The sequence below is a fragment of the Morone saxatilis genome, unplaced genomic scaffold (genome assembly GCF_004916995.1).
Source record: "Morone saxatilis isolate NCDOM2014 unplaced genomic scaffold, NCSU_SB_2.0 Contig7, whole genome shotgun sequence".
NCBI lineage: Eukaryota > Metazoa > Chordata > Actinopteri > Moronidae > Morone > Morone saxatilis.
In genome coordinates this window covers 1,660,841-1,687,112 of record NW_023340246.1, presented here as the reverse complement: position 1 = coordinate 1,687,112, position 26,272 = coordinate 1,660,841, and the positions used below count along the sequence as shown (strand labels likewise).

The following is a 26,272-nucleotide window of genomic DNA, read 5'->3' as shown; positions in this document are numbered from 1 at the left end:
ACACAAAATGAAAGCTGCTTGTAGGGGCTTTGACAAAATATGCCAAACTTCTAAATACATTAGCATTTAATGTTGTTTTAACAGCCAGTAGCCGGAAGAATTTTGCCAGAAATTTTAAGCATAGACACATGAAACCAGTAACAAGGGGTTGCAAGTTGACATTGAATAAGTTTAAGGGGCCAACACTACCTTAATCAGTCATTTTTTCCAATTTTTTTTCCAAAAATTGAGTATGACAAATTTCAAAATTGAGTACTACGCTACACCTGTTTTTAATTTTAGCATCATTATGCAGAGATGTGTGAGAACCTGATAAATCATACGAGATCCCCACATAATACTGTCTGTGCAAACAGGGTTTACAGCTTTGTTTTTTTGTCTTTGTCCTCCTCTCTTTGCTCTGGCCTCATTCCTTGTTTTTTCTTTTCCGTCTGCAGCGTGCGGCCGTGGTTTCTACAAGTCTTCCTCCCAGGATCTTCAGTGCTCTCGCTGTCCGGCACACAGCTTCAACGACCGCGAGGGCTCCTGGCGCTGCGACTGTGAGGATGGCTACTACCGAGCCCTCTCTGACCCTCCGTCTGTGGCCTGCACGAGTAAGTCTGCCATGTCGTTGCTAGGTAAACACAGCGGCAATTGCTTGTCCGGGATCTGAATTTAAACAGCCGCACAGGGAAAAAAAACACACGCCAGACCTGTTCAGTCAGTCTGCAGTGGTCTCATGAAAGCCCCAGATGTGTTCCATAGCAGTTCCTCTGCCTCCCACTATGTCATTATAATTATGTTTGCAGGCTTGCATGTCTGTTTTCTGTCTTAGCTGGTTGCTAATGATGAGAGGAGCAATTTGCCATTTCCCGTCTGAAAGATTGCAATTACAGTCAGCAGCGGCAGCCCAGGCAGCACCCTGCGTCTTCATTTGTCCTGGCCAGTGTAACAGTTATGTGACAGCCATTGATGGCTTATTTACACAGGCCGGGGGATTCAGACTAAAGGGTGGGGCTGATTTGCTTCCAAATCCATTCTCAAACATGGCTGCTTTAAGGTGCTGCTGCATGTTTTTTTTTTTTTCTTCTTCCCATTGCCTTCAGCTACTGTGTGCGGGGAGTGGCACACCGAGTGGGGCAATGTTAGCACTCTGCTTTATCTCTGGAGGTAAACAGCACCCCTAAACATAATCTTTGCACCTTATCTGTGTGCCTTCATTCTGCTGATAATGTATCACAAGAGTCCTGGATAGGCCCACAGGCCTCTGGCTGCTACATACACACCCCTGTCATTCTGTTTTTTTTTTTTTTTTACATATCTATTAAGGAGGAGAAGGGAAAAATTAACATTTCAGATTGTGGTTATTTAGTTTGTACCATTTTCTGATGATTAAAAAACAACAAAAACAGACATCCATATGCAGGAAAATCAGCATGCCTGGTTCACATCCCGAGCAGCACTGCTTTTTCCCTCAACACCCAAAGTAGGCCAAGTCAGAATCTCTAATGTATGTGTGTGTGTGTGTGTGTGAGAGAGAGAGAAAGAGACAGAGAGAGACTGCTGGTGAGATATTATGCAAATACTGGAATGTTATAGCGCCGCATTGGCTTGTCTATGCATTAAATCAGAGAATCAAACAGACGATTATACAGGCTAGTGTTTGCATTTAATGTTGCAAATATTATATGAAAAATGATTCTTTGTCATTTATGAGTGTCTGTAAAGTAGCTCGTGGAACAACATGTCTGTCTCTGCCTGCCCCAAACTCTTTCTGTTTATTTCAACATATCATTAATGCACCTTTTCTTAGTGAAAAAATGGAATCAGGAAAAAAAACATTTTAATTAAAACAGTGGGGAAGATAAGGGGTTGCACAAGAACATTTTAAGGTCATAACTTGCAGAAGAAAGTTATTCTTCTCTCATTATTAATGAGCTACGATTTCCCACAAGCATTATCTATCACTGAAATATCAGCCTTCTGTTTTGCATTTTAGCCGGCTGTTTTCCTCTCTGTGCTTGGGAAATTTGGAAGAAATGTTTTCAGTGTTTGGGTCTGTCTCAAGCTGCTCCCTCAGTGTATTAGCTAGTGGACTGTCCAGTGAGCAGCCAATTCCCCTTTACCACAGTGCTAAAATAGTTCCAGTAGACTGGATTAAAGCTCTCCAGAAAAGTAGCAGAATCTAGAATCTAGATCTATATACTAATTCTAATCATGATTTGAGCATATAGTGGTATCCACTATGGAAAATTGTCATTATTCTTGAAATTCTGAGTTTTTAATGGACACTGTTGTACCACAATGCAATGAAGGAGCATGGCGCTTAAAAGAAGTGGAACAAGTGGATTGTGGTGTGACAATGTGGCTACAGCACCAACAATAAATAAATTAAGTAGTAAATCTTTGAAAAAAACATTTTTGACTTACTGCTGGTTGGGGATCGGGGGTCTCTAGGGGCCCAAAGATAATTTCTGCCCAGGGACGCCCAAATCGGTTAATCTGGCCTGGTAATTTCCTGAACTCTGGGTAGAAATGTTGATGTGCTGCTTGGGAATCCCATCACATGTGACTGACTCATCAGTGTCCCATTATTCATTTAAACTGTGACATTACACTTTAAAGTGATTCACTACATGTGAAAATATAGCAACCTACGTGAGACACACCCTTCCTTTTGCTTTCCTTGGAGTCACATGCGGGCATCATTATCACTTGCCATTTACTCTTTCTGGAAAAGGAAACATCAAAAGCACAAGCTGGGTTTATAAGCAATAAAACACACATGCTAAATTCACTCAAAGATTTTGCTGCCACAGTCTTACTTGGTCTGGTGTGACCAGTATCTTATGGTGGCTAATGTTAGCTTACATTAGCAAACATTTGCTCCTGTTATGCTACATTTAGCAAGTCACAGACAAAAATTTCAATGATTTTATCTCGAAAGTAAAACAAGAAGAAAACAGGAGACTTGTTTGTTTGCTGCTTGCGGTTAGATTCCTTTAGCTGAGTCAGACCTCCTAATGCCTGTAAAGCAGCAAGCATAAGTGTCACTTATGGCTACAGTGGCTGCTGTTGAGCAAAAGTTGCTTAGTCTTGCTTTAGATGTAACGCCACATGATGTTGTGTCTAATAATTTCAAACAGGCGAAAATGCCAGATGGCAGAACCGTAGAATGTGAAAATCAGTTCAATCAATTTGAACATATTAAAGTTCTTTACAGGACTTAGATTTGTCTGTTTATCTCCATAGAGCAGACCAGCACATATTGGTACTAAACATTGTACAAAACGTCACAGCTGTACCTTTTTTTAAGGAATAGAAAACCAAAGATCCTATAGATGTCAATGCAATTTGACATATGATTTGAAAAAGTTTGCATGCATTCATTTTGTATTTAACAAACTTTTACTTTATACATATGTCTAATTATTATTTAGAGATGTTGCCTGAACCTCAGTGTCCGTGATATCCTGGCCAGGCATTGCTTATCCAGACATCTATACATATTTCATTGAATCAAACTGCTACACAAAAAGAATGGCATTTTCCTGTTTTCTTGGCTCAACAAAACTTCTGCTAATCTCGACTCGCCATAGTTTCTCCCATTATATGAATCCTTTCCCCCAAAAGGGGGAATGGCCTTGGTGCTTTGCGCTTGACGTCTGGTCTATTCCCATCAGCGTCTGACATAAACAAGGACATAACTCAAGCTAAGCAAATTTGAGGCTGGCCAACAACCACAAACCACCAATCTCTCTCAGTGTAGCACAGAGGCAACCATTCAGACCCTGTTCTAAAAGACAGGTCCATTACTCACTTCTCCAACCATCCTAATCGGATGTTAACGCTTCACTCTAACATCTCCCACTGATCAAGGGCAGGGACTCACATGCGGTGGTTAGAACAGGAGAAAGTTCCCACTTCTTAGCAGTGTCCTCTGGCTGTTCCCTTCTGGGTAATCACCTTGGCCAAGTAGCGCAGTAATTACTGAAGTTGCCTAATGCACACTTTCCATTATTCATTTTCATTAACTTCGGGTCTACACTTGATGACCCCATACCATTATACGTAAATATGTATTTTTAACTTGTATGAATAGCTTCGCCCTCCTCCTCATTCACCCAGCACAATTTTTGCACAGCTTTCTGTACGTGCATTTCCTCATTCATCGCTGGATTAAGTCAGTGTGACCAATAGTCACTGTGATTTCCTTTTTTCAAGCCTTATCCAGACCAGGAGTGAATAGTAATTGAAAATGAATTTGCACTGCCTGAACAAATAACTTGATTGACAGATTTTTTTAAATAGGGGTTTGTAAAGCTACCATATTGTAGGCCTTAGCAAAACAGTGAGATGGATCTCTGGCACACAGAGATTAAGAATGTGTCTATGAGGATTTGAGAGGAAATGAGATGAAGATGTAATGTGGGGACATGAAAAGGCAAATCCATGCTGAATAAAGATGAGGGAAGAAGTTCCAAAAACATAGCTCCAAATACATTGTCTCCCATGTGGTATGTGTTGAGAGGGGGCGGGAGGAAGAAAGGCTTTTGTTTGTTGAATGTTTGTCCATGCCATTCATATGCAAAGTTATGAGAAAATTAGATATATGTGGACGGCCATGGGGAGGTATTTTCTCCAGAGGCAAGGCACAGGCCGGAGTTGTTGACAGGTTGGGGAGTGGGCATCAATCACACAACAGCTGTGAGCAGCGCTGGTGCAGGCGAGGGGCTGAAAAGGGCAGTTGTGAGCAGTCATCTCCTCCTCCCAGTCCCCCGCCACCCCCTCTTAAAATGTGCCACCTCAACAAGTTGACATCCGTCAGACGGTCAATCCTGCCTGGAGTTGCTAGGGGACTGTGAAAGGGCTACAGAATGTAGGGGCTAGTGTTGCTACCAGAGATCACATCTAACACTATAACTATAAGCTCAGGCCCAGGAATTCAAGTTTAATCCACTTGCTACCAGTTTTAGATCACTTGGCTAAACTGTTGCCGTGTTTACAACCTGTCTGATAGTGTGACTGCTCGGGTTTCTTCCCCTGTCAGACCTTTTTGTAGCAATGTCTCCCAGATTACTTTGGTCAAGACTGGTTGAATGAACGAACGATTGAACGAGCCTTGGGGCAAAAATTAGCAGTGCCTCTTCCTTTTGTTGATTACATTTTGATTGAAAGAAACTTAATTTAAGAATATGTTCTACAAAACATTTTTAAGATGCTAAATTTAGATTTTGACAGAAGGCCCTTTACAAGACAGAACCTCAAGAACACATAGGTAAAATGCAGGAAGAATGGTTTAGATCAGAGGGCAGGCCTCCCCAGGGTGGCTCCAAACAGTTTCAGGGGAAGCTAAGTGAATGGAAGTGATCAAACATTGTATTAGTTATTACCAAAGAAGATCACATAAAATAGCCTAAATGTATGTGTTTCGGTTACAGAGATAGTAACAGTAGTTTTGTGGAATTTTACAGTTTACAGTTTTAGAGTCCACTTTCCCAGAGTAAGAAACAGTATAATCATAGCTGGCCCTATGTTGGACCAGACAGTAGTCTTTTTCTGTTTGTTTGTTTTGGGCAATGGTTTACAAGTGTTTAGGTCTTGTTTCCTGGCTGAACCTCATTTAACTATTTTTCTACACATAACTACACATGCAGTGCTGACAAGAGAGGAAAGTGAGTAAGTTGGCTGAGATACGGCTATGTCAAGAGCCGTGAGTGGCGACAAGATCTGGACCACCTGTGGACCGTTATTCATTGCCGTATATGGACTGAATGTAAGTGGGCTGTGTGGACCATCACTTGGCCAGGCCAATTTCGTTATGTGTGTAAAAATGCAGAAAGAATGCACTTACATTTCAGTTTATATTGTGCTTTATCGAACCAAACACACCTCGCAATTTATCAAATTACCACAAAGTACTTGCTGCTCAAGTAGTCTGAGACTTTGGGGACTTTAAGGGCAAGTTGCTTGCTTTGCCCAGTTGGTGATTCATCCATCCATTATGCATACCTGCTTATCCTTTGCTTTAGGTAGCACAATGTTGGCATAATTACCAAAATAACCAAATCTGAATGACTATTATTTACTTGGATGCATTAATTGGAAATGATGCTGATCAAGACATAAAGCCTCTCCATCCCAGTCCTGGTCATGCACATGTAAATTCAATGTAAATTGTTGCATGCTTTTTTATCCACATTGTAATTAGAAGTGGCCATGCAAATTGCAGCTTAGGATTGCATCTAGTAGTTTTTATAAAGACATAAAGATTTGACCACTCAACTCCACACAATAGCTTTGGTCATTGTTATAAGACCAACTGTTTTACAGACATGACAAGACACGAAAATGGGAGGCCCTTCAGTTAAAAAACCCGTCTTCGAGCCCTTCTCTTTTGCATGGCTTCCCTCATACAGGTTCTGCTGCTGCCACATCATTAGAGGCTAGGTCACAGGGTCACAACACACATTTGTAGAGTGAGGATTACCTCATGGGTGATTTGAATACCACTCACCCCTGCCGCCCCTCTCCCCACAGCTCCCCAATTAGAGCACAGCCAGCTAATAGGCTATGGAGGGTTAAGGCAGCCCCAAGCACCTCTCAAGGCCGATAAGCACCGGATTCTTCTTTCCTAAGCTTGGATTTACTCAGGCCTCACAACTCTACACAGAGTGGAGATGGGCTTTAAAACATGACCTAAAAACGATCAGCTACTATACTATGTTTTCTATATGCTAGAGTACTAGATGTAGTGGATACTTCTGTGCAGCTGAAGGCTGTTTTCTCTTCACTTTTACACATAGGAGTTCTTTGTTTATTCCACAAAATCACAGGTCCTGCATTAAAATCTGTTCCATGTTAGCATGAAAGTGATGTAGCAGGAAACATAAACTGTGCATGCACATATTCCATATTTATGCACAACAACAAAAATACCCTACACACACACACGCTTACCCATGCTTGGTCACAGTGGCAGCGTTGGAGGGAAGCTAGCAAGTGATTGAGACATTTCAGGCTGTGGGGGCTCTGGAAGGCTAATCCGTGAAATGAAACTTGACTGGGAGGAGGGGTGAGAGGAAAGAACACGAAAAGATAAGACAGAGTGGGGGAGTGAGAGACAGAAAAAAAGAGTAAAAAGAAGAGGGAGAGCGACAAGCCCTTGAGCTATAAGGATGAGCAGACAGGCAGCAGAGGGCTCTGGATGTGGTGCAAATCTGTGCTGCAGGTGAAGTGGGGGCAGAAGAGTTTCATATTCCAGTCCAGAGTCCAGACAGAGTATATTCATTGAAACAAAGTGACGCCAAGGCTGAAGAAGAAAGAGTAGAGAGGTTCAGTATGCTTCGAGCGAAATAGGTCATAAGATGTGCCGTCTTACCAGGGAAATGTGTGCATACCTTTTACAAGTGGCCACACTCGAGGGTTGGGCAAAAGGCTTGCCTCCGAAGACTTCTTCTACTGCCTTCATCTCTCTCCAACAACTCTCTGTCTATTGTGTGTTTATATTAGGGAGGGGCTTCGAGAACAGGTTCTAAATTATCTGATCCATCGGAATCATATGCCTCCCAGCTTATCAGTTCCTTATTTCTATCAGTCCCTCCAAGAACTCTACAAGAACCGTGTCTATTGCTTGTCTTTATTAAGGATGGGAATCAAGAACCAGTCGTAGTGGAGAATCGGTTCCAAATAGTCTGATACATGTATGCATTGTATGCCTCCGAGCTTATCAATTCCTTATTCCTATTAATTCCAGCATGTTTTTCTGACAGTTGGTCATTGCAAAACAATGATGTCAAACTCAAGTGGCTGAACACTCTGTTGGAAGCTTGCAACAAGAAGGAGTCATGGCGGCGTGGAAGAAATGGTCCGAAACCTGGCCTTATTTCACGGAGAAACTCAAACTACTATAACTCATTTTCTACATTTTGTTCAGACTCAGATGCATAGGCAACGGTCCTTTTCTACACAGAAAAAGGAATTTATACGGGAACCTACAAAGAATTGGACCGATAAGCAGAATCGATAGTGTATTGGTATCGATAAAATCTTATCAGTTCCCATCCCTAGTCATTGTAGTCTTGACATGGGGTATTGACATCTTGACAGGTCGTATATATTCAGACAGTCTCTCCTCAAAGGCATTCATGAGAGATTGAGAGAGAAGTTTAAACCCTACGTACCCTCAGAGCTCTTCGCGCTTTTTTGTATGTTATGAAAAGTTAAAAAACTTGTTGAACCCAGCCCAAATTCTGCCATTTGGGAGGGGACTTCAGACTATCCATGTTAGACGATCAGACAAGCATTTCGTTCGAAGCACACTGGGGTCTCTAGTGGTGGAACGGCAAAGCTTGCAGGGCAGCATGCATCTGAAAACAGGACAAAAGACAAAGGTCACACAGATCCAGGGTCAGTCTAATCTAATTTCCTTTCTCCTGTTGTTGCCGAGAAATCACCACTTTGATCTGTGGCACCTGAGACCCAAATGAGAGTGGCACGAACAAAATGAGATGTTATCAACGCTTACCGTGGCCATGGAGATGCTGGAATAAAAGATCCCAGAGGTTCAGGGAGGGAGGTGGGAAGTATGTGTGTTTGTGTGTGCACATGTGCGTGGGCGACCTAGTGCGTATGTGCCGAGGCACACCTTCCCTTTGTCTGCGAGGAAGATTGAGAGTGCAGGTCGAGTGTCAGTGCCAAGGCTGAAGTCGAGTGGCGCTATCAGCAGTCACTCGTCTCCACTTCACCTGCCACAGGTGGCTCTTTCATCTTCCCAGTCCACAGCCTGTCTCTTATCTTACCCAATAATCATGAATATGGATGTCTCCGTTGAGCCCTCAGTTCTAATGGGTGGAACAGGGAAAAACAACTAAGTGCTGTATTAATGAGCCCGAATATTGTGATAGCAGTTTTGGCTCTATGCATATGCATGACCTATTTTGTTAGTTAATGTGACAAATTTAATGAGTTGAGAGGTCCCTCCCCAAGATTCCCTCAAAGAATATTTTCTGAGAAAACAGAACAGTTTAAATATCCCAGAGAACAAAATGAAGATGTTCTTAAAACATTCATAAACAAAGAATACAAGTCATATAATCTTTACTGCGGTATGGGGGAGTTTATTTATATCAACATCTGGGCAATAAAAGCCAACAGCCTGGAATTTAAAAGATGAAAGCAGCAATTTGTTATTCATTGTTTTACGAGATGAGCTAATCTCTTTGCCATTACGTGTAACATTTACAGGCAAATGGTCTGTGGTCCTGTGCACTTTTGATGACATGGAGCTAGTTGTTATTGTATGTCAAGTGAAATTGTATATGGCAGTTACAGTGCGGTGATAATCCAGGTTTAAATCTTGTTCATAAATTCTGTGGGTGAGTCAGTCTTTCAGTCTTTTTTTGGAGGACATTAACTTTAAGTGTCCTGCTGTCTACATGATATACCTTTCTGCGGAAACCCAGCAAAGCCACTGTCTCCAGCTGGGATAGCTGTATATCACTGGAGAACAGGGAAACTTGTGGCTGTCTGTCTCTCCTGATTCCCTGTTCAGCATTTGTCTGACCATGTAACCATGTCTCAATCATTTTCATAGCAGCTGCAGATTTTATGTTGCTAACAATTGCTATGTAAACAAAGCTCTTAGTCCATCTGGATAAATAACCAGCTATGTTTCCATGCATGACTACACTGTAAAAAAAAAACAAAAAACATCAGGTTGTTTTAAAATTAAAATATGAGAAACCAGGCTGCCCTAATGCTGCATTAATCATTATGTTTCTATTAACAATGGAGAAGATCACCACATGTGATGTGAAAAGGGACATTCATGGTGACAAACCCAAAGAAAATAAGCGCCCCTGAGCTTTATAAAAGCTTGTCAGTATCTTTCAGCTAGTTGTTTTGGTTTCTCACCACACTGTTTGCTATCTACCCATCACCAAACAGCAGACAGGCAAAGTTAGCAACTAGCTAAACATAGTTGTCTATTTAGTAGCTTAATAGCCAGATATTTATTTTAGTAGTAGGTGAAGGCCAAAAAATAAATAAACAGATGTCATAGGAAAGTGAATATCTGAATAGATGTCATAGGAAAAGTGAATATTTGACTTCCTTGAAGTAAAAAGGTAATGTAGTGACATATCTGTATCTACTGAGTACACAAGTTAGTTTCCTACCATGATATCCATATAAACTTTTTGAAGCCATAATATAATTATTTTCAGGTTGTTGTGGAGATATGTCGGTAAGTGGCCAAAAAAAAATATGTTGAAAGTAGCCTCAAACTTAACTGAACCTGTGCAGATTAATAAAAAAAACTTAAAATATTGAGGTCAGTGTCTAGTTTAAAAAAAAGTTAAGTTTTATCCCTAATTTTCCACCCTGTCGAATCATTACACTTACATGGCTGAAGTGTTTTGACACATGCAATAAAATGACAAAGAACAAAAGAACAAAGCATACTTTATAAAGATTTTTAAGCCAAATAAAATGCATGTGGGAATGCTAACAAGCTAACAATCGTTTTTAATAACTTATTTTTTATGAATTAAGTAACTGTTAATCTATTGGACATTTAGTCAAGTGATTTTTTGTTACCTGTGATTGTGTGATGTTTTTCAATGTGCTAACTAGACCATTTAAGTGGATCTAACTTAAAAATGAAAAACCTCATACACTGTAAAATCTTGTAATAAATTTAATTATGAGCATTTTATAGTGTAAATGAAGGTGCTGGAGGGATGAGGCGTAATGGAAGTGGGTGGGTTAGATGGGTTCTCTGTCCTGGTAATGACAATTCATAAAAACAGTGACATAAAAACTGTGTTGCTTGAACTCTGACTATGAAATTATTCTCCCTTTGAAACTCTGGGCTCCACTCCTTGATTTCACAGGCTTCTCACACTGACCTTGGTGGCTGCCAGAGCAGACTTCCTTTCAGTGTACCTGAACTACTTTTTTTCTGGATCTGAGTCTTATTATAATTGAGTGTGAGTGTTTGGCTCTAGGGCTGGAGCTGGCATGTCCTATAGTGTTTTTTTTTCTCTCTCAGAGAACAGTGAAAGCACAGATCCAGTCAATGCACACTGTTGGCTGTCACTTTCTTTGGCACCCAGTTATTTAATTCTGGCTTCCTCCGTGTCCACCTCTGACAGGACCTCCCTCAGCGCCACAGAACATAGTCTACAACATCAACCAGACCACCATTAACCTGGAGTGGGGCCCGCCGGCTGACACGGGCGGCCGCAACGACGTCACCTACAGGGTTATATGCCGGCGTTGCAGCTGGGAACCAGAGGAGTGTGTTCCATGTGGGCCCAATGTGGGATACTCTCCCGCGCAGTCAGGATTAGTGGACACTTACGTGACCATCGTGGACCTGCTCGCCCACGCCAACTACACTTTTGAGGTGGAGGCTGTCAACGGGGTGTCGGACCTGAGCCGCACACAGAGGCTGTTTGCAGCGGTTAGCATCGCTACTGGTCAAGCAGGTAAGGACTCGAACAGTTTATTGATAATAATGATTTGCACTTGGAAAATTTCTCTGCAATGTTTTTCTGTGGGGTAAAGAGCTTTTAAATTGTACTGCTGTGGAAGAAAATGTGACGTTTTTAAAGGATACAGTTAATTTTCTGAATGTTTCCTGATATTTGCAGAGTTTATTTCAGTCTAAAGAAAGAGTTCAACATTTACATACAGCATACACTCACTCTCTTTTTTTGTAAGAGTTAGATGAGAGAGGCGATTAGCCTAGCTTAACATAAAGACTGGAAGCAGGGGTAAACAACTTCCCTTGCTATTTTCAGTGTTCAAAAATACAACAGCTCTAATGCTCACTAATTAACACATCGTATTTCATTTGGTTAATCCATAAACAAACATGAATGTATAGACAACAATTTGTGCTAACTGACAGTGTCTGGCAACCAGTGCTATAGCCAAAGATGATCATTTGTTATTTGTTAAAAAAATGTTACAGCGCTATCTCTATAAAATACTTGGTATAGTGTGTTAATTAGTGTACTTTAGCAGTGCTAGCTGCTAAGCTAGGTTAACCATGTCCTGACTTCAGTTTTGTGCCCTATGCTCAGATATGGGGTTGGTATTGATCTTCTCGTCTGACCCTCAAAAAGAAAGTGAATAACCACAATTCCCACAATGTTGAACTATTTTTTAAAATCTGAAGTTGCAGAAAGTGTGGCTCACAGCAGTCTATGCACAGTTCACCCTTTGCTCCAGTTGAGAGAGCATTAAGCATTAGGAATGTGGCAATTGATGGTTTAATTTTGAAAACCTCTCATATGCAAACTACGGTAATGATTCCCCATTAGCATTAATGACCATAGTCTGATATGATCCATAATATATCCAGTATGCATATTACCCAGATTAATTTAATGTGTATATCAGCACTACAGTGGCAAAACATTATTAGCTTAGCAATGATGCAGACTCCCAGTGGTACCTAAAGAGCCAGTACTGTATTTGCAGCTCAGTCTCAAGGGAATCTACCGTAATTAAAATGCTGTATTTTGCGGTGACAAACTCTAAAGCCTTTTTTATTCATTATTTCTATGGATCCACCCAACAAGATTCCTCTTTCATGCTTGAGCATCCATGAAACACAGTTGGCCCAAAATAGTGTTCTGACTGTGGTGATTAAAAGAAGGCTGCAAAGAGAGCACTGAAGCTTTAGCTGGATATATAACCCCTGTCTCTGGCTAACTACACCTGCCCACTGCCATGATGGCCAATCATGGCCTGCTGCTTCTACATCATCATATTGGTTAAGTTATTCACATTCATGTCATTGTTTTAATGAATTAAGTAAAGTTGCTCACCTGCCACTTTTCTTTTCAAAGCATACATCTCTAGAGGTTTGCTACCAAAAACAGTTACTATTACACATACATATCTCTAGTTTATCTGTGAGAAAGAAAGAAAGAAAGAAAGAAAGAAGGAGGCATTTACTTGAATGGATGTGTGCGGGATATAGTGTTGGGGATGATGTATTTCGTGATGCTTGGTTCGTGACAGAGACACACGCTGGAATGTGCTGAGGGGTTGCCAGGCCAAGGACACGAGGATGGCAAGAGAAGGACAACCTGCAGGAAAAAGCCAGAAAAAACAATTAACACATGCTCTTTTAGAGTCCCTCATAATTATATATGGCATGTTGACAACAGACAATTACTCAGTTAACCCGGCGGAATATTTAGCCATTAGCTATTGTGAAAGAGAGCGGCGGGCTTGGCCAAGATGGTGTCATGTTTATGATTTTGGTTAAGTGGCACCATTTAAAGTGCTATAGCACTATAATCAGTGTAATTGGCAAGGATGGACCAGGTTGCTGATAATTTTGTTGAAAACCTAAATCCATTAAGTCTTATAGTTCTGATTTGCCAAGCGCCTATCTTTTCTTAAAAAAACTACACAGATGCCTTGATTTTCTTTGTGTTTTTCTGTTCTTCTGGATGGACTAGTCATTATTTATTATTTATTTAGACTATGATGCAATACTAGAATTCCGCTTTGAAACCCAGACTAATCAAATTCCTTCAGGGTTAGCAATTCTTCAAGGCAGTGCGACCCACTCCATCTGTTCAATGGCAGGACAGCTCTGGGACAGAATAATACCTTTAAATGAAGGCTGAAATTACTGAAGATTTGAAACGAATATAACAAATTTGCAAAAGAATAGCCATCAGGTTTATTTTAGTTTATGGTTTATTATGATTGTTTCATGCAAGGCGTAACTGAGCAATATAAGATACTTGATAAGAAGGCAGTGTTTGCCTAATAGAGATCTAACCCTGGATGAATCTTTTCCAACCAGTATGTCTGAATGGCTTGAGAAATGTGGATTAGAATCCCATATTTATCTACAGTGCATGATTATATCACAGTGGCATTCACATCTATAATTGTCTTAACCTATATGACTCCTTCCTGGCCAGCTTGGCTGTAGGTTTAGGTGTAGGCACAAAAACTGCTTTGCCAAAATAATCTGACTCAAGGTCCATTTGATTTTTAAACTGCATCCCACAGACTTTGTCAGAAAATGGAGTTGTTTCAGTTGTCAAGGAGATATTCATACATTAGTCAAGGTCTGTCTCCAAGGTCAATGACCATTCTCGCTCTTAGTTAGGGTTATGGGTTAGGCTTAGAAAGATCATGGTTTGGGTTAAAATAAGTTAGGGTTAGGGTAGTGATAGTCAAAGGGCTTGGGAAATATTGTGGTCATGGTTAAAAGTAAAGGTTGACTATTCAACAATGGTCTCTAATGTCAAAATGGGAGACTATTGATGCGTCCATCCACTCCGACACTGTCTCTATGAGGTTTCAAATTTGATTGAGAGCAAAGCTGGTTTCTGAACCGGTTCCTTAAACATGACAAAGGTGGTGGAACTACAGTCAAAACTCTCCAGGTTCAGCTAAAGGGCAAGTCAATAGTTGGAATTAGGTTGATATTGACGGCCATATGATGGGTTTCTGTTGTTTCTCATCTTGAGAAGACATTAGCTCCATGCTGCAGGGCTCATTGTCCGGCTCGCTGGACTTTCACTGTGTCCGGCTCTCTCTGGGCTGTTAGGGAATGCTTGAGCGCTTTGTAATTGGAACATTGGAGCTTCCTAAAACAATCGGTCCTTCCTGAGCGAGTATGAAGGACCACTCATTAGAGAGTGACTGCATTATTAAAGCTTTTATGGCTCATCATTCAGAATTGATTAACCTTTGCATAGCGAGGTGCTGGAGACCCGTAGCACTGAAAGAACCTTAAAAAAGAGAAGTCCTTGCCTCCATCCTCCCCATCTCCACCTCCTGCATGATAATCAGGATGAACATAGGCTCGTAGCTGGGGACTGGGGGAATGAACACGCAGTGTGTGAATGCAGATGGTGATCCATCTGATGAGGAATTCACACCTCCCCTAATTACACCAAAGGAAATGTCTGGAGCGAGGCTGGAGCTACACAAGGTGCTGAGTGCTTATTGTTCCCAGAAACCTAATTACCTCTCAGCTCTGTCTTAAACGAGTTTAAGTAGAGGCTGCAAGTTCCTAAGCTTGATTTCTCCAGCTCCATCCTTGCAGTCGTTGAATAGAAATTCGTCATGATGAGGATTTTCGCCTTCGCCGCGCGCTGGAAGTTAAGAGTGTGTTTCAATCAGCACTCCATTGTGAGACAACAGCGCCACAGAGCCGCCCTCGGAGGCTTTCGGAGGCCCTCCGTGCCTTAGCTTTTCCTCAAGCGTACTTGTAAACAAGGCCTTTTGTTCTTCCAGCACACTTGTGAGTGGGCACTGCTCATGGAATAACCATTAATATTTATTCAAGCGGATGTTCACATCTCTGAGCCAGAAAAATCACTGTGGAGAAGGGCACAGAAATAGGATTTGAAATTAGCTACGGGAAAGGCTACAGGACCTGTGTGTGTGTGTACATGGTGTGTGTACACATTCAGCCTGGCACCATTGAAATGGGGTTTAGGTGCTTTCAGCAAGAGGTATAAACTATATAATGAGTAACGGGGAAAAGCCAGTGGAAATTGATTTTAATGTCGACTGCTTGCAGCACAAAGCCTGTTACACTCAGATAGCAACTTTTACAGTAGTTGAGCTGTGCTCTAAAGTATTCAGCGCCTCCATGGGTGAGTCAGAGCGGAAAACAGGGGGTGTGACTTAGGCTATGCATTATTTAGACTGTGGTGAGTTTGACTAGAAATGCAGCAGAATGCCAAGAACGCCACTGTTGTCATTCAAAGACATTTGATAAGATGAAGACATTGTTTCAGTTTTTACATCTGTCTTTGTGTACAGTCAGACAAGGAATATTCAACATTTCTGACTACATCTATCTGTTAAAATATTGGCTTTTTTTCATTTACATAAAGGTGTCCATTGCGAAATTTTTCATTATGGCAGGAGATTTATGGAAAGAGCCACAATGCTCGCACAACATTCTCCACTTAGTACACAAGAGGGAGCATAGCAGAGTGCTGTATGATCTCTGACAGGCTCCATCACTGTTGGATTGTAGAATATATATTGCCATTGAAGCCTTAAAGGAGCAGTATGTAGGATTTAGTGGCATCTAGCAAGAAGTTGAACTAACTGAATACTGCTTGCCTACCAAGCGTGTAGGAGAAACTACGGTGGCAGCTAAACTTGATTAATAATTACAAAAGGCCTTATCTAGAACCAGTGTTTGGTTTGTCCTTTCTGGACTACTGTAGAAACATGGCTGTTCTTACTTTCAGGCTATTTCACGCTATTATACACTGATGAAAACATAGCTATGAATATTATGATTCAAGTGGGTGCTGACAATAAAACTCGCGTAGCGATGTTGTTACACACTGGACCTTTAAGATTGGCAGTCATGATTTTTCTGTCAAAGTTACTCGCATGTAAAATTGCTGTCACATTTATATAACAAGTTGCCTGTCTCAATGCCAAGCATTCCAGGACGGACATTGAAAAACATACTTGATAACATACAGGGTCAAGGGATAAGATAGGGTCATAGTATTGCTTTTTTGCAAGATACAACCAGCAAACAGTTATCTTTTGTGTTTATTTTTAGATTCTTCACTTCATTTGTTGTGCAACACTGTATGAATGTAGGATGAAGTTATAGTCCCCCTCAAGTACAAACCTACTTACACATTCAAAGAGAACAACGGGCTATTCCCTTTAGTACAATATCTCAATGCAAAAGGAAAAACAAAAGCATTGAGGCACACAAGAATGTAAGCTAAGCATTCGACTTTGATCTGAAAAGCCTCTGTGCCCTTGCATTGCGTGAGAAGCAAATATTCCCGTTTTGTTCGGCTGCTACAGTCAAAGTCTGCCTCGCTGTCCTCCAGCACTTCAGTGTCTGCAGTTCAGAATGGAAGATTTGTTTGTTGCACGATTCCATGATTATTTACCTCTACAAAGGACATCCAATGATCATTCAGATATTAAATGTTCATGGGTGCAAATTGATACCCCAGCTCCTCAGTGGTAATCTATATGGCCACTTTATTGACACTTTATCATCGCTAAATGGATATTGTTCAGTGCATTTGTGAAAGTAACACTTGGGGAACAATAAGGGCATTGATTTATCCCTTTTTGTGTTCTAATCTGCCATGGTGGCCTTAAACAGAAGGATTGATTGATTCTGAGCAGTCCCCACTGACCAGTGCCAGCCAGTGTAATTTTCTAGTTAAGCGGATCCTCCTTTGTAGCATTTGTCCCCGGTTTTACGTTACCTGGGAGCCCATTCTTTTCACCGCCGCCCCCCTCCCGCTCCACATGCTCGCAGTAATTTGATGAGAGCTGGGCAAAGCAGTAAGATTCAACAGCTGCAATAAAACTGTGGTGGTCTCAGAGCAGCAGCTCGGAGCACTTAACCTGTAGCTTTTCTGTAAATGCCTCCTGATTTGTCTGTCACCCAATCCGTCAGCAATGAATAATTTTCATGGAAGGTGCACTTTAATTACTTTCCCATTTAAATGGCATTATCGTGGCCTATCTAGGTAATTAATCTCACCAAGTATCCTGTTTCAGCCTTTTATTGCTGGCAGACGAGCTCCCTAAATCCCCTGAATCTGCCTTGCTTGAATGAGCCCTCCCTCATAGAAGCTGGCGTCGCCTCTTTCCCCTTCACTTGGTCCCTATCGCAGCCGTTGGACGGTCCTTTCTCTGGGCGCAGGAAGCCTGTCAGAGCGACGGGCTGTTTCACTGCCTTGGAAAGGACACAGGCAGACACATCCATGCAGGGCTGTAGTCAAGAACAAGCTTCAAGCAGTGCAGGTTTAAAGGGCTGATGGCTGCAGATAGCGGTTGTGTTGATATTCAGCATCTGTAATTTACTTTTGTCAATAGACTATATGAAAAGACTCAAATCAACAGTGAATGTATTACACTAACAAGTATGACGTGTGTATCCAAAGCCTGATACATCTTCACCCCCTGTGCCAGTGGTGTGTCTATTAAAGAACAACATCTATCTGCAACTGGATGACATGCTCCACATTATACCATGCCAAACTGAGGGCTGTCACCTCAATGTCAGACTTTTCACTACACAAATTATTGTTGCAGAAAACATCCATGACTAGGAGATATTCATACGCCGCATCACTTTTCAGGTCTCTTCATTTTCATTATTAAAGCAACTAATCTTAAAAACAAACTTCAGCCTCAAATCTAATCCTATACAATTCTTCTGCGTATCTCTCAATCAGCCATTAAGATGCATTATTTCAGACTTACTAAGACGATGCAATTACACCCAGATAATCCGGGAAACATGCTTTGATACCGCTACTTAACTGCGCGTGCCCAGAGTCATTCTTGCAGGATAGCGTGTCTGTGCACGGATCAGTCCCTGCATTATTATTCAGCCCTGAAAGAGACACCCCATCATTGGCTTAACTTTTAATATTCTCACCCTTAACCTAGACAATCTAACCAAACCCAAACCACGAAGGCAACACAGTACTAGTTTGAGTGTGACAGGAGTAGACATCGGTCAATGTGTGCCTGTAGCGGGGCCTACTACGCCAATGCAAACTACTGTTTTAAGAGTGCGTGAATGGTAGACTTGATATTTCTCCGGCAAGCAATCTTAGACTTATATCCAAAGCTTGCAAAATCGTGACTGACTGAACAAACTGACATAAAGACCATGGCACTCGAAGCTTCTGTATTGTTCAACCTATCTGTATACTTTTATCTGAGCTGGGACCCAAACACTTCAGTATTTGGCCGATACGCAAAGTAAAAAATAGTATCGAACATCGCTAGATTAAAGATCTGGATGTAATTTACTCACAATATTCTATCGCATAATGACTTGATTTACTTTAATTACATGGACGTTGGTGATATGGAGGTCCTTACAACCACAACACTGTCCTGCTGTCATAGACGGGAAGAGCGTACCAACAATTTGTATCACTACATTGTCAAGAGTTAGAACAGTAGAAAGACATCCGCTGCTAGAAAGTGGAGAGAAATATAGAGCCAAAAGCAATTTGGTAGGAAGTAAATGTAATCGATATTCATGAACACACTGCAGACGTTATTCAATTGGGGATTTCTGGGTTTGGTGGTAGTAAAAATAAGAACGAGCCGCGAGAGAATCAATGGCATGTGTTTATGAAATGATTCTGATCAGGGAGGAACAAAACAGAGCTCAAATAAATAGAACGCGACTGTTAAACAGAAATCAAAGATTGCAAAAGTTCATATTACGTTGGCCTGTATGAACATGGTAAAATAATTGTCCAGATATTGGGGAAAGTATGCGTGGACTCAAGAGCCCATACCAATGCCCCCAGAGCCCAGAGATGAAAAATGAAAGAAGAAAGACAGGTACGTTTCAATTCTTTTCTCCTGCGGCTGATTGCGCTTTTTCTCCAGGACAAAAGATCTCAAACTGACAGTCGTGTCTTCTTCTAATCACTGTTGCATTCCCCATTCCTCCACCTTCTTTCTTGTCCTTTACTAGGGCGACCAGGCGCAAACAAGAGCTGCGTAATGCGTTTTGGTCCGACACAAGGATACACACAAATATGACACCCTGTCGTCCACCAGTCAGCTACAAGAGTCCGTCGAGGGTTTGCCGTGACATAAATTCTTATCCCATGACACATGAACTCCTTCTAGCTCTTTCTGCACGTGACAGTTCATTATTTCTCTCGACTGTTGTAATCCCATCAGTGCATCCGATGCTTTACTTTACTTCTGTTCCTAAATAGGCAAACGCCAGTCGAGGTCAAAAGAATCCAATCAGAAAAAATCAGCTGAAATAACAACAATTAATAAACATGAATGAACACCTAACAATTACTTCACAACAGCCTAAAATATGTTAGTATATCGACCATTCACCATTCAACACATCAATATACAATACCATACACATAGTTTCAGGATCACAGCAGATGCTATGTATGTCTGCTGCGGCTCTGTACTGGAGCCTTCACATGCACAACTAAATAATTTCCGGAGATCAGAAAAAAGGGAGCAGTCAGCATCCAGTTGTGGAACCAAAGACAAACCCAGACATCAGCAACAAACATAAAGATTAAGAGTGACAAGGTACAAACACACACATGCACAGAATATCTCGCTCTTTGGTCTTTTTGTCCCAACCAGCTGACATAACGAGGCTCATTTTACTGGCTGTGCACCACAGTGTTCCACCGTCAAATATCGATGTTTAAGGAACAGAAGACGCGTAAACTAAATCACATCAAAAGAATCCGAGTAAAATCCAATCTAACATAGGTTTTCAATTAAACTGTTGTTACCCGTCAAGGATAACTCAATAACGTACAAAAAAAAAAAAAGTTTAACTGTCTATTATTATAATTGCAGCTCTAGTATTAATTTTCAGTTTTTCCTTTGACTCGTCTTCCTATTTCCTGCAGATCTCCTTATTGTTTTATTTCTACAGCAAACTGCTGTCGTCCAGCCTTGTTTGTTTGGCGCAATCGGAAACAGTGTTCCATTAATTTGGAACATTTGCAGAGAGCCGATTATTATTCATTCTGAAAACTATGTTTAAAGTGCAACCATTCTGCTTTGTGGCTCAGCCTGGCGAATATGTGGACGTTAAAAGGAAGTGCTGACTTCACATTCAGCCTTCATCCTATAGGCTGGTGTTCCCCCGGAGCACGACACCAACACGTCTTTAATTATTCAGACTCTGCGAGGCAGCAGAAAGCGGAGATTGAGGCAAACGTTTTTCTGACAGTCAATCTGCCTGTTCACCTTCCACACCGCAACCTCTAGCTTTTCAGTCAGACCCTCACCTTTCGGAATCACCGCTTTTTTTCCTCTCATGGAAATCAGCCCGCCTCCATTTATCAGCCGAGACAGACAACTCATTTTCTGCAGAAGGTTGCCACTACCAACCAAGCGATTCCCCAAGCGTTGTTGCACTTTAACAACGATTTGGGATATTAAATCTTGTGTGTGTATTTTGTGATATCCATAACCCTTCCATAAAGCAAAACAAAATTTCTCTGGCAGGCATGAAGCCACCAGCTCAGACACTGAAATTTTTGACCTGCAACTCCTCCTGGCATGTTTAATGTAGGCGACGGGCTGTCCGAGCAGTTAGAGTGACAGCTCCGCTGAAGTGCTTCAAAGTAAGACACGGATGTGTTCATCTGCTATCGCGTGGATGGAATGATCACAGCCAAATGCCTTAAGCTGTCCAGACCAGACTCAGTTTTAATATGGTCCCTCCTAGTCACAGTTGTCTTTACAAGAGAGCAAGATAGTTCCTCTGTGCGACACGCACAAGCCATTCAGTCAGAATGCTACAGCTGAGCCCCTTTGATTTTTACCCACTGTTACTAAATGCATACAGTGCTGAAAGATGCACTGATGTTTCAAGTACTGCTTTTGCTTCTGCTATGTCTAAAATCAAATTCGTATCCATAATGGTGTAACAGGACATTCCTGGGTACTCCACAAACTTTCAACAGTTTTCATAAGGCTGTTTCATTTTCTGCTGGCTTTCTCTGCATATCAACTACTTTTCAGGCACCACCAGGGCATTAGGATTACCTAAATTAAGTCCATATAATATGTGGTAATCACATTGTCTAGGTGTACATTGTCCTTAAAATTATCACCGTCAATAATAATGGAATTTAAATGACAGAATGGAGCTTGTAGCTACAAAGCTTTTTGCAGTTTTCCCTGGGAATTAACTGACCAACAAAAGGCGGAGCAGCTTCTTTGGCTACGATTCCCAGGGAAGTACCGGGATCTCAAACTCTGTTCAACATAGGTTTACATGGATACTCCACAAAAGCAATACGCTCCCTATGGGACAATAGACTGACAGCCACATCTGTGGATTAAAACTGGAAAAAAAGGGAGGGGCCACCGGGGGAAGAGGATTTCTCATAGCTGCTGAGCAGCACATAACAAATCCCATTTTGGAGTATGAAATATAGTAACATGGTAAATGGACCTGGACCTTGCTATAAGCGCGCCTTTCTAGTCTCTCCGACCACTCAAAAGTGCTTTTAAACTACGTGCCAGCAGTTTCTTCCCTGTTTCACAACAACATTCATCCCACCAATGCTTATGCAGTCGGAAGCAATTTGGGGTTCAGTATCTTTGCGCTCAAGGATACTTCGACACGTAGCACGAAGAGCCGGGGATCTGAACCAACAACCTTCCGATTGGGGATGCCTGTTCTGCCCTCTGGTTTTCTTTCTGGTTTTTGTGTAGTTTTGGGAAACCAGTGTATTTAAATGAGTTTACTGATCAGATAACATTGATAAAAAGAGCAACAGACACCTTACATGTGTTTCTGTCTGATTGTCCATGTGTATGTAGCACATGCAGCCAGATTCCAAGTATGAGCCCCCTCCTCGCTGCCCACAAGGGTGACAGGCATCACGAGCGGCAGAGTATTCGCCAGTGAAATTACAGACCTAGGGGCAGTCTGATGAGAAATGTCCACACTGTCGCCAAAAATGAAACCTAAATATCATCTTGCCATCCTCAGGTTTGTGACCACTGATTAATCCTCCAGCTAGTCGCCAACCGAAATTAAGGGTAGTCAGTCTGGCGGCGGCAGATGAACGCTGGGAACAAATAACAGTGTGACCTGAGAACAAAAGAGCTGCGATGAGAATATACCAGTTTAGCAGCGCTGCTGAAGGCACTCAGCAGCACACAGTGTTCTAAGCTGCAGCGACCAAAGTCCCATGTCAACGCCGAGTAAGCACCATTATTATTTATCTTCTTCAATATTTTTCCACCCTGCTTCGTGAGAAAAGGTTCATTTCTAACAACCAGCCCATTTCTAAAGAGCTAAATTTTCGATAATAATAAAACGAGTTTGGAAGCGCCAGTTGATGAAGCAATGTAGTGTTTTTCTGCTGCTAGCATACTAAACAGAAAAATCATCAGGCAGATTGCAAACACAAAAGAACATACAAGAGATGTGCTATAATATAACGTCAATGTGGATGAATTGCCATTTTTTAACATTTCCAGAAGTTACAAAGGAAGATTCATAGCAATAAACTCCATCCTTGCTCAATTCAATACACCGCAATTTCAATACCGGTGGTTTTGGTCCTGGTATCGATAGTACGTTATGAGGCAGCTGTTAAGTTCCGTTACCAAACTTCATATCCGATAATTGCTGTGTGACTGAAAGTACAAAGACTGACAGCTGCTGTCATATCTGGCATTGTAAGAAATAATCCGCGCAACTGCAGCCAAGATCACATGGCCGATAAAAAAAGCACATGGTCTTCAGACACATCTGCACGCAGCCTCCCCCAGTGCGCTGCTGGGACCAATGTAGAAGCTCCGCTTTGGTGAGTTTTACGCAAGTGTGGTGAAGGAAGTTGGTTTTGAGCCTGTCATAATAACTCTATATATCTGCAAATGCATGACTGGATTCCTGTAAGAGAGATAGAAGTACTCACAGACTTTCCTTTGTTTGTTATTGGCATTCAAGGTCGATCATCCGCGGCAGTCCTGATTTTCCAATCTTAGCGGCCATTGAAAAAGCCCAACTTGCCCACTACACTCATGTCTTTAAAGCTGAACTCCAGCGAATTTGAACCAAGGAAATTTACTGTTTTCGGCAAAAAAGTACAGTTCTTTATTTATCTTTCAAATGACACAAACGGAGTGGACTCAAATCTGAGTTACCATTACACTATTGTTTACCAATTTGCACTATTTGTTAATCCAACGTAATCAGTAAAAAACAATCAACGGTTAACCAGTCAATGAAAATACTCGTACTCGGCGCTACAACCAACCAAACCATTACCGGAACCAGTCAGCAGTCGAACCTCTAAAAGCTTTCCAACTGGAAAGTGCACTTCCAGTATTTAAACAGTTGCCCCTGGGTGTTTTCAAGCGTTGACCAGCTCCAGCAGGCAGCTGGTTTGGCTCAAGCATACAGCTCTCTGTTTACTGCCCACGGGTGACTGTAAGGCCTCAGCTAAAAGGCCAAAATCACCTTTCTTTCCTTCTTCTCCTACTACTCGCTGCTGCACTCCCTTCTACACTCTACTAACATTCCAATCAAACACCACACACAGCGGCCATACCACACACCCCTCTGCCAAGCATGCACCTGTGACCCAGAGCTCTCTTTATATGGAAACACATCGCTCACGGGTAATGTCAATGGCCCGCGCAAATGGCTCCGGCACTTTGCAATAGAGCCATTCAAAAGTGTTTTCATTCCTGCCGAAGGAGTTAAAAAGGACTTCCAAGGGTTAATAAAAGCCACAGCAGGGTTGCATGCTGTAGGAGCCCAAAAAGCAGCGAATTCCCTACCTGACAGACACACACACATGCAACCACACACACACACACACCACACAGCAGCAATCCCCAGTCAAAGCTAAACTCTTGATCGTTTGTTTTTCCTGTAGGGGCGGGTTATATTGCTGGTGATGGCGAGGGTTGTTTGGAGCCCAGAAGAGCAAACAATTTCATCTATCGCAGCACACACACACAAACACACACACACACACACAAACAAGAAAACAGCCACACGCAACATCTAGCCTGAAGCTGGATCCTCAGCGAGACACATTTTTTTAAATTAAGTAAAAGACCTCATCCTATCATATTATAAATGTGGGAGTGAAAGCCATGTGTAAGAGTTCAACGCACCTACGACAGAATATAACTATTCATAGGTCTGTCTTATTAGTAATAGTCATCTAAAATTAAGAATCCTTCCATGTTTCTAATAGTTCCACTGAACGCGATAACTGGCTCTAGAACCGGGCCTTTTGCGTTTCCGCATGCATTCGAGTTTGCCCCTACACAACTTTTCAGGGCATATTCAGTTAGTTGCATCTGCACTTCACCACGAGATGCCACTAAACCCCACAATCCTAAATATGAAGCTATACCAAGTCAGTAAATTTACTTTTTCAAGGTTAATTTATTGTTATTTACGACCAGGTGTATACATGACATTTACATATTGTTCCTTCATGCAACGTTAAGAACAAATTAAAAATTAACAGAACATAAAAGAAAAACATCTAAAAATGACATAACAATGGACTCCAAATACTGGTTTGGAGCGTGACTGGTTTCCACTTTACGACAAACCCACACGCATACATTTTTAACCAACGCTGCAGTTTTACCTCAGCTTCTATTTATGCGTTTCATGCCTCAACAAACACCTCTCTTCACAGCTTCTTACCTTCTTCACACTACCAGGCTAACACTTTATTGGTCTTTCCAAAAACACTACTAACATGTAGCAGCTAAAAAGCCAAATATTTTTCTCAGGAGTTCGTGCAGAACCACCAACAAAGCGAGTGGATCCTCTGGGATTGTGGCAGCCTGTGCTCGACTTATCCCTCCATCTTGAACACATCGAGCTTGCTTTCCGAGCACAACGGCTTTGAAAATGAATGACAATATACTTCGTAGTGCTGTCAAGATGACGCGCTACAGCAATATGTAACGAAAATTTATAAATAAGACGTGCGACCTTACCACGTGTGTATTTGCGGTTGTAAATATAAAAAATTGCACATCATAGAGATATTTCAGAATAATCTTCGGCGTTACAGATAAAATATCACAGTGAGATGTAAGCGATGAAATGGGGCTAGATGGAGGGTACAATCCTCATGCTCAGCACAGTGTCGGTCTAATATATGACTTGTCCAAGTTCTCTTCAAAAGTTACTCTTTTAATGCTGTAAGTAGGAGTTCGCTTGATTGATGTGACAACTTCACTTTGTGCTGTAAAGTTCTAAACATTAAAACAACTAAACATTCTTTGAGGGTTAGGGTTACTCAGAGCTATTTAAGGTCTGTTGCGGTGTCCGGATAGTTTTATTCATTTCTAGCACTCTGACTAACCCTGACCTGGATATGGTTGTAGAAAGATCTTCCTTTCAAAAGCATTTCTTCTGTCTTCCTCCAGGTCTAACTGGAATGGTTCATGGGTGTACGAAATTGGCAGGTTTGGCATAGGTTTGCGTTGCGTAACACAGGTCTGCACTGCAGTTGCAGGTGTGTGGGGATTTTTTTGGGGGTCTGTGAGCATCTCTACCAGCGGTGCTATTGTGACGATGAAAGAATTGGGGAGATTGACCAGCTCGCTTTTTTCGCCTTTCATGTCTCATCAGCGATACTGTCTCCTGCCATTGAGGAAAACTAATATGTCTTCCAACCCCTGCTCCTCCTCTTTTATTCAGATCATCACACTTGGAAATCATAATGAGTTGTTGGCGGACCACTTTGCTTTGAGACAAGGAAGG

General features: G+C 41.7%; 1 protein-coding gene across 2 annotated transcripts in view; it reads left to right on the top strand.

Annotated features, from left to right (window-relative positions):
* The window catches only part of epha7 (eph receptor A7), a 98,373-nt gene that overhangs the window by 19,793 nt on the left and 52,308 nt on the right, over window positions 1-26,272 (top strand). For both annotated transcript variants that reach the window (XM_035678669.1, XM_035678668.1), the window contains exons 4-5: window positions 438-593; window positions 11,136-11,471. In XM_035678669.1, coding sequence (XP_035534562.1) covers window positions 438-593; window positions 11,136-11,471 — 492 coding nt within the window. The remainder of the gene's footprint in view (window positions 1-437; window positions 594-11,135; window positions 11,472-26,272) is intronic.